Raw genomic sequence first — 18,031 nt, 5'->3', positions numbered from 1 at the left:
TGCCATAAGCTAACATATTCAGATGAGATAAAAAGCACCTGGTGTACTAACAAATTCACATGCAGCACAGAAGGCAGGAGTGGCCTTAAATATCAAGAGCTTACGATGATGGAGTCAGGACGAAGAAACTGAAAGAGCATACAGATAAAAAAGTCATACCTATAAAATCATACAATATAGGAGAGACAATAGTTGGTTTTTATATGGTCTCAGATTTTCCAGCTGCTCAGCAGATGCTGTTGGAGATTATCACATCAATGAGACTCTTCGAAGTTAAAGTTCAACAGCATAAAGACCATGAAATGGTCTTTTTCCAAACAGATACAATCACCCTGACTTTTGAATTAACTGCACGCTCTTCTGTACTTAGGATATCACAAAGGCATTACAAGGCAACAAACGCAGTTACTTGCAGTTATAAAGCACATATATTCAGAGTGGCTTTTGACTGAATATATACATCTATGGACAAAAAAGTTATAATGAGTGGTAAGGATCTCAATATAATCCACAGAAGTGAGAGACTTTGAAATTGTTCTTTAATGTTTTTTCTCTTCCCTTACAAGCCCCACTGTGGTTGCACTGTCCTTACTGGAGCTAGCACAACATCTCATGAGCTTCTTGGGAATTGTTTCAATGTTAGAATAGAAGTTACCCCACGGAAGGTAAGGAAAGGATTATAAAATGGAGGATACATAAAAGCCTAATACAGTAGAATAATCCAGCATTTATGCAACAACAGTAGCCTTCTCCTCTGACACCCAGTCATGGAGAGATACAAGGGAGCTAATCACATAAAGCCCAAGCCTGTGTTTCAAGAGCAGGACTGTGAACAGCATCTCCCACAGCCATAGCTGCCTGGGCCAGCCATAAAGGGAACAGTGTCACGAATGGATTGATGGCTAGTGAGAAAATGAACTTCTCACACAAATGCCTTTAGCAAAGTTAACATTCTTCAGATCACATTAGTGAAGATTTTACTATAAAATTAATGAGAAAAATTGAAATAGATGTGAAAGGATTTCATGAAAATTTTTGCTAAATTCAGATGGAGTAGTTTTTCCTGCAGTTTGGAGACTATTTGGTAAATTTTATGATAGTCACTGAATATGATGCCTAAAGATTTTTAGGCATTTTGTAGATTTTAATATAGCTGTATAGTTTTCTTTCACCTTAGACACTTTAGACAGTTACTAAAGTCTTTTCTCATGGTTTGTGCAACATTCCAATGAATTTCTGTTTAACAGTCTTTCCAAGGACAGATATTTTAGCAAGGACATCCTGCTTGGGATGTGCACCTGGACCAGAATAATAAGGTAGATTGTAGACAAACAAGATAGAGGGTCCAGAATCCTTGGAGGGGCTCCAACAGTTCTCAGGGTGGTACCAGGGGCAAGAGTGATCTTAGGGTTGATGTACCCACTAGAAATGGTAATTAGTTAAAGTTATAAAAGTGTGAGACTTCTGTGTGTGTGTGTGCACCTATGTACTCCATGCACCTGAAAGCTTTCATTAAAGAACTGCTCTCTACCTTATCTATACTAATATTGTTTGGAGATTTTTTTCTCCCATTTTAGGCATCAAATAGAAGAGGTCCAAAACAGACCTGATTTCTAACATCTCTCACTTTATATTATGAAATCATAAGAATTATTCTGATGTTTTGATTTTCCTAAAGTCTTTGACTACTCAAGATCTAGCAAGGATTAAAAGCATAAAAACACTGCAGCAAAGACTTTCTCCTAATGTGTCTATCACTCCTGGGAACTATCATTCCTATACAAAAACCTATTCTCAGCAGTTATCCAGCATTTCACTGCAGACTCAGGAGGTCTGGACAGGCCAAAATGCATCAACACATTTGAGCTGTTTTAAGCAAACCTTCAAAGACGTAATCATCATCAAACATCTTCACTAAAACAAAAAAGAAATCTGTGCTAATACCTGCACTTGAGACAGCAAAGCATGCAGCACTTACACTACGTAGTAAATGATTTTGTAGCATTTTTTATTACCAGTAATTTTGCAACATCTCCCTTTATTGCATACATAATGGACAGATGTCTATTGTCATTCTTAGTAAACAGTGCTGCAAAGATAATAAAATGTGTAGCCCTATGCTCAATATCAGTGTTGCTACCAGCAGGTATGTCGCTGCTCGCATAGACACTATGCCACAAAACACAGAAAAAGCCTGGTTTTCTCAAGGTGTTAGTTGTCCATCCATGAGCAAACACAAACAGGAAGGACTCCTAGTTCCAGCCTTTGGAAGAAGAACTGGAATGGGGTATTTCTGTCTTGCTGCAATGAATACTGGGTGCCACTCAACAAAGGAAATGGCTGTTTTGTCCTCCTTACCTGGAAAGGACTCAGGCTACTTCCAGTTCTGAGCAATTAACTTCGGAGGTTTAAAATCTAAACCTCAGTGTCTTTTATTTCAGTCTTAAATGGTCAGAAGTCTCATACCAACCTGCCTTTTCCAATATTATCAGTATATGCAAAAAAACCCCCTAAAAATAACCCAAAAACAACAACAAAAAAAACCAACCAAACAAACAAACAACCCTCCAAACTCCAATCAAGTCAATTAAGTAGGAGAAAGCATTAAAAAGTGAGTCATCAACAACATTTGATTTTCACTGGCCTAAAATTATCTGATTTTCAGTTGTCTTTTGCTCTGTGTCCTTCCTGGGCATTTGTCCTCTGCAGTCCCTGTCACGGTGTTTCAGTAGAAGGAAAGCATACAGAGGTTTTAGGATCCACCAAGCAGACCTCATGCATCTTTTTGAGCCCATGGTATTTCCACTGCAGCTACAGAAAACAGCTAATTTGAATACAATACCCAGTCCCCTCCTCTGCTTGTTTAATGCCAGGGCTTTAGGCTCCTTTTCCTAAAAGTCTACAAGTTGTGAGGAGGTACTTTGTAATCACAGCAAAGTAGTACATCATCCTCCGTGAGCCAGATCCCAGTTCCTTCCTCTGACATCTTAAGTCCAATTAACAGGTAGCTGCAGTGATCTGATGTTGCAACTGATGTCAAATACTTACAAATTGGAAGGCAAAGGGTAAAGAAGACATTAAGTACTTAAAAAAACACCAAAGATTCTTCACAGTAGCCGCACTAACCCTTCCCAGCCTTCTGCATGTCCACAAGAGGCCTCCTGCCCTTCCTGCTGTCAAGACTTGCAACTCACCCTAATTTCTACTGGGCTCAGTTTGGGAAGGCAGCTCACATGCAACAGGAGGAAGCATCCCATTGCATTGGAAGAATCTTTTTGTCAGTTGTCTCAAAGCTTGCCCAATGACTCATGATCAGAGAGCATTTGGGTAGCATTCCCAGGGGATTTCACATATTTTAGGTCCTTCATTTCAAACTAACTAGCAAAACAGCAGACCTATTGAAACAAGGTACTCAGAAAAGATACACTGCACTGCAGACATTTCTCTGGTACTCTATTATTTCTAAAATAATAGAGTGTATCCTATAATAATAGGATGCAAGTACCACCAACAGTACAGGCACCAAGTTTTTTCCCTAATGACCAGCACATCACCACGTAAGGCTAGCAAACTCAGTACAAAGTCTCAGTATGCACTTGCAATTATAACTTCCACTTCATTGTGCCTGCTCCGTGCCTGGCCGGTAGCCCTGCACACGCCATGCGGGTCCCCGCTCGGCTCGGGGGCTGCTGCAGGCGCTGCGCGGGACGCCGCGGCAAGGCCGCGGCAGGAGAAAGGAGAGAGAGGGGGAGCCTTGCCAGCGAGTACTGCACCCCCGTGGAAGATGAGAGCACAGCTTCGGAGCACACAGAGGTTTGCCGTTCCAGGTTTGGGGAGGGAGGGAGAGGGGGAGGGGGACGGAGCAGAGGGAAGGGTGTTGAGCTGGCCATGGGGGTCCTTCGACTGGCGGATGGGAGAGCAGGGCTGTCCCGTATGAAACATCACATCACATGTGAGCAATGCGCCTGGAATTTGTGGTAACACAGTGGAGGAAGGATAAGGTCTGGGTGGACAGTGGGTTCTTTGATTGATGGGGGTCCCGGCCAGGCTGGGGCCTTGTAAGGTACCTCAGCCTTGGACAGGTACGGGGGCCAGAACGGTCGGTCGGTTTGTTTGTTTGTTTGTCTATTTATTTCTTTCGTTTTGGCTCTCCTGCGGCTACTGCCCAGGTTCGGCATGTTCTGGATATATTTGCTTTGCTCTGATACAGCCTGAAAGAGTGGGCAGGACAAAGGGTTGTTACTGGAAATGAAAGACTTGCCCAAATCGTTCTAACAGGAACGTAGCCTATGTACCTCTATGTGGTTGCGAGCTATGCTGGCGAGGGTTCATGCCTTCGGTAGGGTCACCCATGCCAGACAGGTCAAAACCATAGGACCAGATACACTACATTCTTGGGCAGGATGAGCTCATTAGCCTTCTGGCAGTCATCCTAGGAGAAGGACAACTCTCATCCCAAACCCGGGCAGATGGAGCTCGCTTAGCCCTGTAAGGCCATCCATCTCAGAGAAGGTCACTCTAATCAAACCTACGTCCTGAGGACCTCGCTGCCACCGTCCAAGCTTGCTTGGCCCTGGCAGATGAACCTCAGGATTAAAGGGTGGGTTCAGTTCCGCGCATACTGCATCTCACCTAAAAAATCCATTGCGCAGGCTTGAAGGCTTTACCCACATGCAAAAAGTCCTGTAGCGACGGGCGAGGGTCGAAACGGTAGGTGAAAGGTGCACTGGGAGCCGCAGACTCAACCCTGCATGCAGGCGGTTCAGGATATTGGTCATTTGAGACTGACGGAGATGAGAGTCTCTTGGGGCAGCACCCTGAATGACCAAGCAGCCTTTTCAAGGACAGCACTGCTTGCTCCACTCGGAGAGGGGCCTAGAAAAGGTGGCCTAAACAAAGCTCATCTCCACCTTCACCCGGTTGGTTAACCGCAGACCGACGGGCATCTTCTTCCAATGCGGTCGCACAAAGAGCAAAAAACAAAGGCATGCACCTGCCTCCAAAGGTGTACTCAAATTAACTCTAGCATGTTGGAACATCAGAACCATGCTCGACTCTGCCAATAGTGGACGTCCTGAGCGACGTTCTGCCCTAATTGCCCATGAACTGGCTCGTCTCAACATCGACATTGCTGCTCTCAGTGAAGTTCGCCTTCACGAGGAAGGCAGCCTCAGAGAACATGGTGCCGGTTACACACTCTTTTGGTCAGGTAAGCCCAGAACCGAAAAACATCTCTCAGGTGTCGGCTTCATGATCAAAAACTCCATTGTCCCTAAACTCGAAAATCTGCCGACAGGTCACTCTGACCGCATTATCTCCCTACGCCTTCCACTAAACAACAACCAACACGTTGTCATCTTCAGTATATATGCCCCAACTCTCCAAGCTGACCCTGCTGAAAAAGACAAATTTTACACTGACCTGCGCTGTCTTACCCAAAAGGTGCCCGCAGATGATAAGATCATTATCCTTGGTGATTTCAACGCCAGAGTAGGTAAGAATTTTGAAGCCTGGAAAGGAGTATTAGGCAAGCATGGTGTTGGAAACTGCAACGATAATGGTCGACTTCTGCTAGAATTCTGTGCGGAGCAACAGTTCACCATCACCAATACTATCTTTCAGCAGAAAAATAGTCTGAAGACAACCTGGATGCACCCCAGGTCTAAGCATTGGCACCTCATTGATTATGTCTTGGTGCGACGGAGAGATGTCCGCGATGTCCTCCATACCCGCGTGATGCCCAGCGCAGAATGTCAAACAGACCATCGGCTTGTGCGCTGTAAACTCAACCTTTATCTCAAATTCAAACCCAAGAGGGGCAGTATCCCAAGGAGAAGACTCCAAGTTAACGATCTCCAATCAGCCACAGTAAGAGAAAGATTCCAGGCAAACCTTCAAACTAAGCTTGATAACCATTCCACAGATTCTGCAGTTTCCTCTCCCGAAACAATTTGGCAGCATATTAAAAGTAGCATCCTCCAATCCTCTGAAGAATCCTTAGGGTTCTCCCTCAAGAAGAACAAGGACTGGTTTGATGAAAATAATCAAGAAATCCAGGAATTGTTGAGGAAGAAGAGAACTGCCCACCAAGCACACCTTGCACTGCCATCCTGTCACGCTAGAAAAACAGCCTTTCGTCTTGCTTGCAGCAAGCTCCAACAGAAACTCCGTGACATCCAGAACAAATGGTGGACCGATCTAGCTGCAAAAACTCAACTATGTGCAGATACAGGGGATCACAAAGGATTCTATGAGGCCCTGAAAACAGCATACGGGCCTACATACCAAGTCCAAAGCCCACTACTCAGTGCAGATGGTCAAACGCTTCTGACAGATCAAACCTCCATTCTGAATAGATGGTCTGAACACTTTCAGACTCTTTTCAGTACCAACCGTGTAGTACAAGACTCAGCAATTCAGTCCATCACACAACAACCGGTGAAATACGAATTGGATACTGCCCCCACTCTAGGAGAAATCCTCAAGGCCATACAGCAGGTGAAAATCGGCAAGGCAGCTGGGGTTGATGGAATCCCACCTGAAGTCTGGAAACATGGGGGCCTTGCACTCCATGCTAAATTTCATGAGCTTGTGGTGCGCTGTTGGGAACTAGGCGAACTACCATCAGACCTTCGTGATGCAGTCATCATCACCTTGTATAAGAAGAAAGGTACTAAATCAGACTGCTCAAACTACCGTGGTATTACTCTGCTCTCCATTGCTGGCAAAATCTTGGCAAGAATACTCCTGAACAGACTAATACCCGCTATAGCAGAAGAAATTCTACCTGAAAGTCAGTGTGGCTTCAGAGCCAACAGGAGCACCACAGACATGATATTTGTTCTCAGACAACTGCAAGAGAAGTGTAGGGAACAGAACAAAGGTCTCTATGTAACCTTTGTCGACCTCACCAAGGCTTTCGATACTGTGAGCAGAAAAGGTCTTTGGCAGATTTTGGAACGTTTAGGTTGTCCCCCCAAGTTCCTTAAAATGATCATCTCACTTCATGAGGATCAGCACGGCCAAGTCAGATATGGCAACACACTTTCTGAGCCCTTTCTAATAAAGAATGGTGTGAAACAAGGCTGCGTTCTCGCTCCTACCCTATTCACAGTCTTTTTCAGTATGATGCTCCAAAGGGCCACGGCAGACCTCGATGATCAGGACGGTATCTACATACGATATCGTACTGATGGAAGCCTATTCAACCTAAGGCGACTGAAGGCCCATACTAAGACCCTTAACCATCTTGTCCGGGAGCTACTCTATGCTGATGACGCCGCCCTTGTTGCCCACACAGAAGCAGCTCTGCAGCGTTTAACATCCTGCTTTGCAGAGGCTGCTGAGCTCTTTGGGCTGGAAGTCAGCTTAAAGAAGACAGAAGTTCTCCATCAGCCTGCACCTCAGGAAGTCCCCCACCATCCCCACATCACCATCGGCCAGTCAGAACTCAATTCAGTCCAACAGTTTAATTACCTAGGCAGCCTCATCTCCTCAGATGGTAAGATTGATGGGGAGATAGACAATAGGTTAGCGAAGGCATATAGTGCTTTTGGAAAACTCCATAAACAAGTATGGCGTAATAAACACTTGAAGAAAAGCACCAAGATCAGTGTTTACAGAGCCATAGTGTTGTCTACTCTTTTATATGGCTCCGAATCATGGGTCATCTACCGCCACCACCTGCGTCTCCTAGAACGCTTCCATCAACGCTGCCTCCGTACAATCCTTAACATCCATTGGTCAGACTATGTGACCAATACATCTGTTCTTGAACAGGCAGCAATTACGAGTATTGAGGCCATGTTGCTGAGAACGCAACTGCGATGGGCAGGGCACGTCTCTAGGATGAAGGACCACCGCCTCCCTAAGATCCTGCTCTATGGTGAACTTGCCACTGGCTGCCGCAAGAGAGGTGCTCCAAAGAAAAGATACAAGGACTCCCTGAAGCAACAACTCAGCCTCGGGCATATTGATCACCATAACTGGTCCACTCTGGCCTCTAATCGGGAGGCCTGGAGACAGACCATTTATAACGCGGCTGATGCTTTTGAGAAAGCACGCAGGATCACTCTTGAGGAGAAAAGACAATGCAGAAAGAATCGAACCTTGCAGAATATACCATCTAAGGAGTCTTTCTGCTGTGTCTTTTGCAACCGGACCTGCCTTTCTCATATTGGCCTTTTTAGCCACCAACGCGCTTGCATGAAAAATGGGTAGAGCCCTTCCCAAATCTTCGTTCGCGAAGCCTAGCCATGACTGATGACATTGTGCCTGCACTTCCTTTAAGAAACATCCAAAAGCTACCATTGATTTTAGGGGTCTTTCTGACATGATTAAATCTTTCTCTTCACCATACATAACAGGAGTGCAGGAGAGCTCAGGGAGCAGGGGGAGGTGAGATTGTGACCACATTCTAAGGCAGTCAGAGCATCACTTACAGAAGGAATTGTGTCCTGTCTATTAGCTTCTTTTTATTTCTTTGCTTTGTGCTCCCCACCCCTCCCAGACAAGACATCCTCTTTTTTGTCAGTCCAGTAGCCTCAGAGTTTGGCACTGTTAACTCCTTTGCAGCACAGGGAATTAACTTCTGGAGTGCAGCAATACTGAATTATCAGACCAGAATCTCCACATAAGCAATAAAAGAAAACAGGCAAATCAACAAAAGGAGGCAAGCAGATGATGTTATTGCTTTGGATTTCTCCTGAGAAGCAACTACCTCCCTTCTCTGACTTCATGAGGAATGCAGACATTTAGTACAAGTCCTCATTGACAGGCTTCTACTTTTTTATCTTAAAAGTACTTATCCAAGGCATCTAAAGAAGCAGGCCAGGATAGCTCATTCTACTTGCAAAGCCAATACTATTATTTCCTAGCCTGGTAGACAGCCACACCACTGTTTCCTTCCAACAGCTGCTCTGGAATCTCTCATTTCAGAAACTCATTCAAATGTTGCTATGTTTATAGCAGCTCCTTAATTTTCACAGTGGCTTAAAAAGGTTCTTCTCACATATAATTTGCAATATTGTCACACTGAGTTAGACTGGCTAGTAGAGAACCATTATGGAAAGACGGGAGAGGACAGAAAGTAAGGATTTAAGAAAATAAACTAACAGTGTGTTACCTGGTCAGCACAGCCTGTGGTGGGAGGTGTGAAATGGAAATTTACTGCTGCTGCCTTTGCTTAGCCTCACAGCCTGGCATTGAGTATGTCTGGCCCATGAACCCCATTGCACTTTCATATCCTCTCAGCACAATCTGGTCTTTTTCATGTCTCACCCCATCTCTTCTATGAAATTTCAATTACCCCAAGGAGAAACTACTATTACTATTAGAAATTATGACACTTTAGGACAGATAACACTTTTGTCTGCTTACATCACTGCCAATACCAAATGAATTATTAGGTACTGGAATTGTAAGAATGAATTTGAGGCCTTGGCAGCAGTTCTCTGTTCTGTGCCCTATCAAACTCCAGTCACAGAAAGGTTTCTCTATCTGCATTGCCTGAGCAGATCACTGCAACCAAAGTCCATGTTGCATCCACTGTAACTGGCTGAATACACAGAGGTGTTACTTCACTGACAAGACAAACTCCCACAAGCTTCAGATAGAGGTAGTTTCCTGCATACTGTGTATTTGTTTTGTTTCACCATTAATAAAAAGAACCCAAACCTCTTTTTTAACCAACACAATCAATTTGGGTTTTGAGTCCCTTTTAAACATATAACGGTCCTTCACAAGGTGAAGTATAAAACGCATGAGAAATGCAGCATTATAAATGTAGAAATCCTATACCTGGAAAGTGGGAGATAGACTTTACCATCAATAACAACTGAATCATCTGCTTTTCTTCCTAAAGCTGTACATACGTCCTTTCTATTTTAAGTACTTTAACTAAATGTTAAGTATATGCTTTGCTTTGTGATAGAGTGGTTTTCCTGATAGTCACCAAGCATAGAAGATTCTTTATTCAAGCTCCCCTGCCCCTTAACCCTTTATCCTACATCTTGGACTGCAGGAGTTACACTCCTCTTTTAACAGGACAGAAGTGTAAGAACCAAATAAAGTGAGAGTGATAGATAACAGATGGCAGACTGGAAAAGCAGGTCACTAGATGTCCTGTATTAGAAGATCTAGCCTGCTCCGTCTTCATCCCTCCCCTTACACGCCAGCCTGGCTGCCCCTGTCCTGTGGCAGCTCATTAGTCACAATGTAGCAGTGCCACTGTGGCATGGCAGCATCTCTCACTTTGATTCCATTCTCAGTCTACATCTCAACTTTTCTCCTTCCAACAGTATTGGGATCACAGGCCAGCTGAAGTCAAGACTTGCAATAATCTGTGGGTGTCAGCCCAGGAGAATTAAAAGTATCATTAGTAGCCTGCAGCGCTTCTGTTCACAGAGGCAAAATCTGACATCAGTTGTCTGACATCGAGCAGTTGTATCAGAGCAGTATGAGGCTGCTATGTAACACCACAATAAATGCTCTGGAGTCAAATCCACTTCAATTTGTACAACTTTTTTCATTTCTCCAATCTCAAATATTTATTCCCTGTGAGCCGCTTCTTGCGTTGCCGAGGAACATCAGGCATTACAGCCATGTTTTGCCTGACATTGGCACTAAAGAAGTAATGGGTCTATAGTTTCTGATTACAGACAAAATGAGTTTCTCAGGATTAGGACCTTTGCATACATCTTTTATGTTTTCCTGAACTACATTATCACAGTTTTGTTAACCTTAAATACACTCTGAATCTAAAACATACTTATCATGACCTCAAGTTCCCACACTAGACATTCATTCATAAATGTATCCTTCTAATTCAGATTGATGCTCGTCACAGCACAGCCAAGTTATGGATCTTAGGCCAGACTTGAGATTCACCTCTCACAAATTAAAATGCTTACGTGCCTTACTGATTTCTTTTCACTGACAATAAAAGAAGTAAAAGCTAACACCGTAGGTATCTAAAGGTACATGAGATGAATCCTGTTCTTTACGTCACTGTTTAGCTTTGGATTCTCTTCTGAGAGCCAGGTCCAGGAGACGGACATGAGACAGAGTCCAGAAACTCCTGAATCACAGAGTTGGTCAGTGTTGATGGTTAACTGGCAACTTAGGGCAGCATGCTACGACTTGCTGGCTGTGAGCAGATTTATGAACAATCACAGATCTTGTGTTGTAAAACCTAAAAATCCCATAAAGTCTATAAAAGAATTCTGGTCATTAACAAAAACTTTCTACAAAGAAGAAAATTCTCTGGAGAGTGAATGAATTACAAATCTCAATTCTGCCTAATATTTTATGCACTGTACCTAACTTACATGCTCTTTCTCATAAGTGGCATGCTACTATGATCAATATTAAAAAAATGCATAAGGCAGACACTGAGTGGGAAAGGAGTTGCTCAAATATTTACAACAGAAGCCCAAAAATATGTGAATTTCCAATTCTAAGACATGTGCTATAACCATGGTGCCCAGCGAGGTGATAGAGAGAAGGGGCTGAAAGCCTTAAGACTGCTAATGGTTTACAGTTAACTCTTGGGTGTACTGTGAATGCAGTTCAGCCCAAATGCAGTGCTAATGGCCAAATATTAACAGAAAGATTGGTATCAATATAGAAAACACCCATTACAGAGTATTTTCTTTTCTAAGTGATGCTACCTTCATCTTTTTCTTTAAAATCACTAACCTACCTTATTCTGATGGTGGCACCAGCACAATAAGGATAACGACAATTCATGGAACCACCTAAATATTTTGAGAAATATATAGTTCAGACATCTTACATTAGTAAATTTCTTTCCATGTGGTCTATAACACACACAAAGTTTTGCCTGCCTACCAGCACTCGGGCCTCATATCTCCAATTATATATCCTTAAATCACCATTCAGAGTAAGTACAAATAAGATGCAGAAAATCTTCCATCAATCTCCTACAGATTTACCTTATCAAAGGTAAACCCAGAGACACGCTGTTGTTAAAACTATCTCATTAGCTGCCTTTACTCATAAACAGCCATCAAGGAAATCCTACCACAGACAAAAAAAGAGGAAGACTAGATAGAACTGGGATTCATCATCTGTCCTATGCAAGAAAAATCTCCATAACTTAAGTTCACACTTGATACTGTTTCCAGAAATTTGTTTGACACTTCTTACATGCATCGCCATTTTCTGCCTCAGGACACAAACCATACTCAGTCAAAGAAACTCTGGAACCTGAAGACAAGGTCTTCAGAAGGCTTAGGGAGTGAAGTAGCAAAGTAAGTTCATGAAATGAAGGTAAAAAAACTAGGAGGAAACAATCAGAGAAGAAAGTCTTCTGCATGTGGGGACTGGAATTTAGCACTGGGAAGACCAACAAGGGCAGGGGAAAGTCTCATGAGAACACTGGATTTTGTTCTCTTTCTCATGCACACCTTCGGCTTGGTGTAAATGAGGTCAGAAAACTCGACTTACCTCGCTCACACGTTCTACCCCAATAGCCAGTGCCAGTGCAGTCACAGATGAAGCGGTTCCAGCCATCCTTACACACTGCATTATTCTTACACGGGTAGCTGTCGCACTGCTTGGTGCTGAGGCGGGAGCAGGAGGACTTGACTCCTGCAGCATTCTGCGCCTCTGCCAGCTGCCGGATGTTCTTGCTTCTTCCATCAATGAACAAGTCTCGGATACAGCCAACGTAGCCATAGTTCAGCATTGCTGTCCAGAGCTCTGTGGGAAGGATGAGTCCTGCCCGGTTCTCAGGCAGCCCACCAAGGTACATGTCGCCTTCCAGATCTAGGATCTCGCTCTCCCCACTAGCAGTGAATGGGGTGCGCCTGCTGTTCACTGATATAGTACCTAAATGAGGAGGATAAGAAGACATCAATACTTACAATTACATCTCAGTTTAGCTCACTTTTTTCCAATAACTGAGTGAGGTTTAAGGTTCAGCATAGGAGAGTGAAGATTCCTCCCTACCCAAATGCAATTCTATCAGATATGTTAGCTGTGTGTCTCTCACACAGTTCTGTCTCCTCTTGAACTACAAGTCCTAAGTACTTCCCTGCAGTGACTGAAGATCATATGTCTGTATCCCAAATTGCATTATAAAGTCAGAAGCATAACAGTGCAATGGCTAAAAAATACCTAAAAACTGATCATTATTCAATAGTATTCATCCAGTAAAGCAAAGACTTACTGAGAACATACAGGAGTTTGATATAGGACTGGAGAGAAAAAAGCAAAAGAATAGTAATTCACAGTACATAGCTCTTTCAGAAAACACTTAATCAGTACCTCCAAACCTGGATCTGGATGATGGAACTAAATAGACATCATCAGGTTTGTAGGTGACATCAACTTGAGGACAACAGTTGATGTATTGGAGGAAGCACTGGGCTACTGTTCAGAGAAGCCTTTACAAAGTGGATCAAAGGACTGATAGCAGTATTTGATGTAAATCAAAAATAAAAACTACAAAGTCCTACACCAGGGTCAGAATAGCCTCACACGCAAGTACAGGCTGCAGACCAACTGGCTAAGGAGCAACTCTGGAGGAAAGGACTTGGAGATATGGTAGGCAACAATCTGAACATGAGTCAGCACTGTGCACTTGCAGTGACAAGAGACACTGATCACAAGTTGCAGTAAGGTGTCCTGGTTCCAGCCAGGACAGGGTTAATTTTTGCAGTAGCCAGGAGAGGGGATCTCACATCATTGCCAGAGGTGGGGGAAAGGGGCTCTCTTGCCAGGAGAAGGGGTTCCTTCCAGTCAAGCGGACGGAGCAGCGGGGCAACAATGGTTCCAAGCCAGAGGGAATGGTGGCATGGTGCTAGTGCCCAGCCAGAGGGAGTGGTCAGGGTGGTGTGGTTGCGCTTGGGTCAAGCTCCATGGTGAGCATTTTTGCATGAGAATCACTCTTTTGTACACTTTTGTTACCAATATTGTTGCTGCTACTGTTCATTTTATCTCATTGCCGTTTCCAGTAAATTGTTCTTATCCCAACCCATGACCCTCACCTTTTGTGCCTCCAATTCTCCTCTCCAGTCTGCCACAGGAGGGAGAGGGAGGGGAAGCAAGTGAGCAGCAGTGTGGTTTGGAGAGCCTGGGTAGGGGCACTAAATTGGGAAGTACTATTCCTAAACCACAACACAAGGGAATCTCCAACTCCATGGAAAAGGACATTTTTCACGACAAGAATAGTCAAACATGAGAACAGAAACCTCAGAGAAGCTGTGGAATCACCATCCTGACACGACCCTGAAGAAAGTCTAAATTGAACTAGAAATCTCCAGAAGTTTGTTCCAAAGTAAAATATTCTGTGATTTTACAAAGCAAGTTTTCTAATTTCCATTTTATAAACAGGAAAATTGAGGTAGAGAGAGACAAAGGTTATCTCTGAAGAACAGTTATTATTAAAACTTTAGTAGCTTCCATATGCTCCAAGCAATATGTGGGTATACTGCACTGAGACCATTCCTATATATTTCAAGAAATTGCCCCAGCACATAAAATAATATATGAAACAGATACAGAAAAGCAAAATTACTTGTTAAAGGTCAGACAGTGCATCCAAAGAAAAACGGGAAACATAATGCACACCTCTTACATCCCAGAGCAGTGTATTCTTCTGAAGAGCATTTAGCAGCTTTAGTGATAGGGGCATCTGCCCATCAGACACTCACCTAAAAATCAGCAATTCATTCTCCCTAGCTATAAATCATCACATCCAATTGCCTTGTCATTAAGATAGTCTGTCTTCAGAGACACTTATCCAAGTTTTAAGATTAATTTCACATCATTGCATTTTTATCTACACCCCTAAAATAAGGTGGGAGAGTTAATTGAATTAGCCCTATTTTGTGTCTCTGTGAGAAAGTACAGACATGTACACACACTTTTTTTTCAGTTGTAATAGGTGTCCTCTTCAGAGAATGGCATATACGACACAAACACGAGGTATTTCATGTGTGAGAAGTTCAGGAATAATTGAGGAATAATGTCAGAGGCAGCAGTGTCAGAAGCAACACAGGCATTACAAATTAAAGGCTCAAAGAGAACAATAGTTATTTGATGAATCATTTTGTAAAAACAAGCTGCAGCACCACAGGCATTTTCTCTTTTACAAAGTAAGAAAAGAGAACACATGACAATACATATACAGTCGCACAGGCAATGTGTCACAGAGCCATGGAACTGCAGTCTCCCTTCCAGCATCTCTGCTGCTACTTCTCAAAAGCAGCCTGTAGAAATACTGGAACACTGAGCTCTAGACAGTTGCTACTACAAAGAGAAAAAGCCACAAAGGTAAAGAAACCCCCTAAAGGACAAGAAATGTGGGATATCAAGAAGTATAAAACCTGGAGAAAGATGGTGAGATGATGAATGGAAATAGGCTAGACAGAAACCGAAACATTCTGCCAATGTTTTGCACTCTGCAAGAATTCGTGTAAGGAGACAGTACTAGTTTGGCTGCACAGCATTTTTAAGACCAACCAGTTAAAAAGGAGAAGTTCTGAATTGACCTTAGGAAGAAGCACTTGCATGAGCTGACGTCTTTCCCCTCCCCCCCTCCAAATCCCATATTTGCAACTCTTTTTAGAGTAGATCCAAATCCATCTTGAGAAATCAGAAGCATCCAAGCATCTCCTTTCCACTGCCTTAGGCACTTTGTGCAAGATTAAAGAACTAACAGACCAAAATACCACAGTTACTGAGGGCAGAGCTGGCATACAAAGCAGTGCACTGATGTAACTGTACATTAAACCTTCCAGTAAGATTTTTAGTGTCTGAGTGGGTGGGACATCATGTATATTGTGTAGCTGATGACCAGCTGAAAATATTGTTTCGTGTAACAAACTCATGGTTCCCCAGCTAGAAACTGTGACAGGTTTTGTGAACACTTTGTGGGAGCTTTCCCCAAGGACAGAAGGGTTACAGGACACTAGGTGCCCAAGTCCATGCTACCAGCTTTTGTCAGAGTAGAGAGACAAAAGCTTTTCTTGCTCTGGCAGCCAACACAGACCAAAGCATACACAAGGCCTAAGGGGCCTAGAGGTGCCAGAGATTATCTGAGCATGACTGCCAAGCTCCCACAGCGCTAGTGCTCCTGGCCTTAGTGCATCGCAATAGGGAATATGTGGATTTTTAGGCTATTTTACTAAGCTCAGCAGAACCTGAAGTTTTGGATTATCAGAGACATGGGAAAAAGAAGGGGAGAGGTGACACCTAACAAAGGTTTGTCTGTTTTAGTAAAGAAAATCAGAACCTCTAGGTCACTAGCTCATTAAACCCAAATGGCTGTTGTTAGCCTCAATTAGGTAAATTCATTATTTCAGTTTCTAGATTACAGGCATACACATTGTGGGGAAAAGAAAAATCTTCAAGGTGTAACCATTCTCCAGTCCACATGTGGGAGAAAAGCAAGGAATAAACAAGAAGAGATCCAGAACTCCTTTCTCATGTCAACCACAAGTGTCACTGAATAAGACTGACTGATGCTTGCTAAAGGGTATGACGTAAAGAAATGAATGCCAGTATCCTGGTTTTCTCAAGACACAAGACATCAGTCACTAGGATCATTAACCAAGTATTCATTGTCAGAAGAAAATACACTTTAGAAAAAAAAAAGGGACGAGAACATACAAACATGTTCCTTCCTATTGAGAAAAGTGTTTCTAATTCAAAATTTGTTACCTCTAATCAATGTCCAGAACATCACAAATCTCCCTGCCAAGTGACAAAGTCACTTCTACAGTTTCGTTCATCAATTAGCAATGCTGTCTGTCGCGCCCTCCTAGTTTAAATGAACATGTGTCCCTGTTCCTAGGGTTTTACAAACATTCTTTGTGGAAAGCCTAGTGTCATTTCTTTTCTTCTCCCTCTGCAGTTGTCTCTTCAGGGATGAGACAGTCACCAAGCGAGCAAGCAAAACTGAAGTCAGTACTGAATGCAACTAATTGAGTTTATCCTTGGAAGTTAATTAAATTTTAGCAATTCTAAAGAAATCAAAGCTCCACTTATTTATTTATGGCTTCCTTTGTAAAATATCCCCATCGATGTCTTTAGGAGATAGCAATATACAACCACACATATTAAGTCCCAGTAGAGCACCATGTCAAATACAAAGAAACTACTCACATCATCAAAGAAAAAAATGTCTTCAGGCAAAGACCTGTTCAAACAGCTAGGCTTTGCATGGTATCTAAAAGTCTGCTCTTTTAAAAACTCAGGGGAAGAAAATTCTAGCACTGTGTTCTCTGTACTGATGGTATTCAGCAACTGGAACAATCAAGTTTGGGATCTAAAACTATCATCTGGAGATCACCAGACAACCCAAATCCACTTGCAAATGTAAGCAAAATTCCCTTTGAAGGGAAGGCTTTGAGATCCCAATGGTTCAGAAAAAAAATCAACTACAATTGTTCACATATTCTCAAGATGAAGTTGCAGTATTTGATCATTTTTGTTCTCCACAATTTCAGAGCACATCACGAGTATGTTAGCTTGATATTCAGCACTAGAAACAAAGTACCTCTTGGTAATTGCAAGGTAGGTGTATTTTTAGAAATAAACTAAAACATAATTGAAAATGAGAAGCTGCAAGGCAAGAAAAAGGAACATCCACTGAATGTTGACTCATTTTAAGACTAGAATTTGGCATCCAAAAGAGTAAAGAAACCTAACTGAAATCTACAAAATACTAAAGGAAACAAAAGAGATGTAGAACTCCAGAACAGAATGGGATGAAAATGTTGATTTGTTGGCATAATTTTGTGTCTGGTTGTGCCCATTACTTTTATTTTCCTCATGACCAGACACTAGCTGCAGAAACCTAAATGAGACCACTGAAATTTGTCAAAGTGAGAACAATGGTTCTGAAGGACCTTAAACCTTACCATGGCCTATAAAGAATTCATCACTATAACTATGCATGCAATTGAAAAGATAGATCCAGAATATCCAAGGATTGTGGATAAAATATTAATAGACTGCCTCTGGATGTGCTATCCAAAGTTCACACTAAACCTAGTCATCC

The 18,031-nt window shown here is 42.7% G+C and overlaps 1 protein-coding gene across 24 annotated transcripts in view; it reads right to left on the bottom strand.

Annotated features, from left to right (window-relative positions):
* The window catches only part of NRXN3 (neurexin 3), a 1,019,488-nt gene that overhangs the window by 683,956 nt on the left and 317,501 nt on the right, over window positions 1–18,031 (bottom strand). For all 24 annotated transcript variants that reach the window (XM_027672731.1, XM_027672716.1, XM_027672707.1 and 21 more), the window contains one exon: window positions 12,469–12,852. In XM_027672731.1, coding sequence (XP_027528532.1) covers window positions 12,469–12,852 — 384 coding nt within the window. The remainder of the gene's footprint in view (window positions 1–12,468; window positions 12,853–18,031) is intronic.

Source organism: Neopelma chrysocephalum, unplaced genomic scaffold (assembly GCF_003984885.1).
Source record: "Neopelma chrysocephalum unplaced genomic scaffold, ASM398488v2 Primary Assembly neopelma1_24, whole genome shotgun sequence".
Lineage (NCBI taxonomy): Eukaryota > Metazoa > Chordata > Aves > Passeriformes > Pipridae > Neopelma > Neopelma chrysocephalum.
Note: the sequence above shows the minus strand (reverse complement) of the source record. Positions and strands in the feature narration are given on the sequence as shown.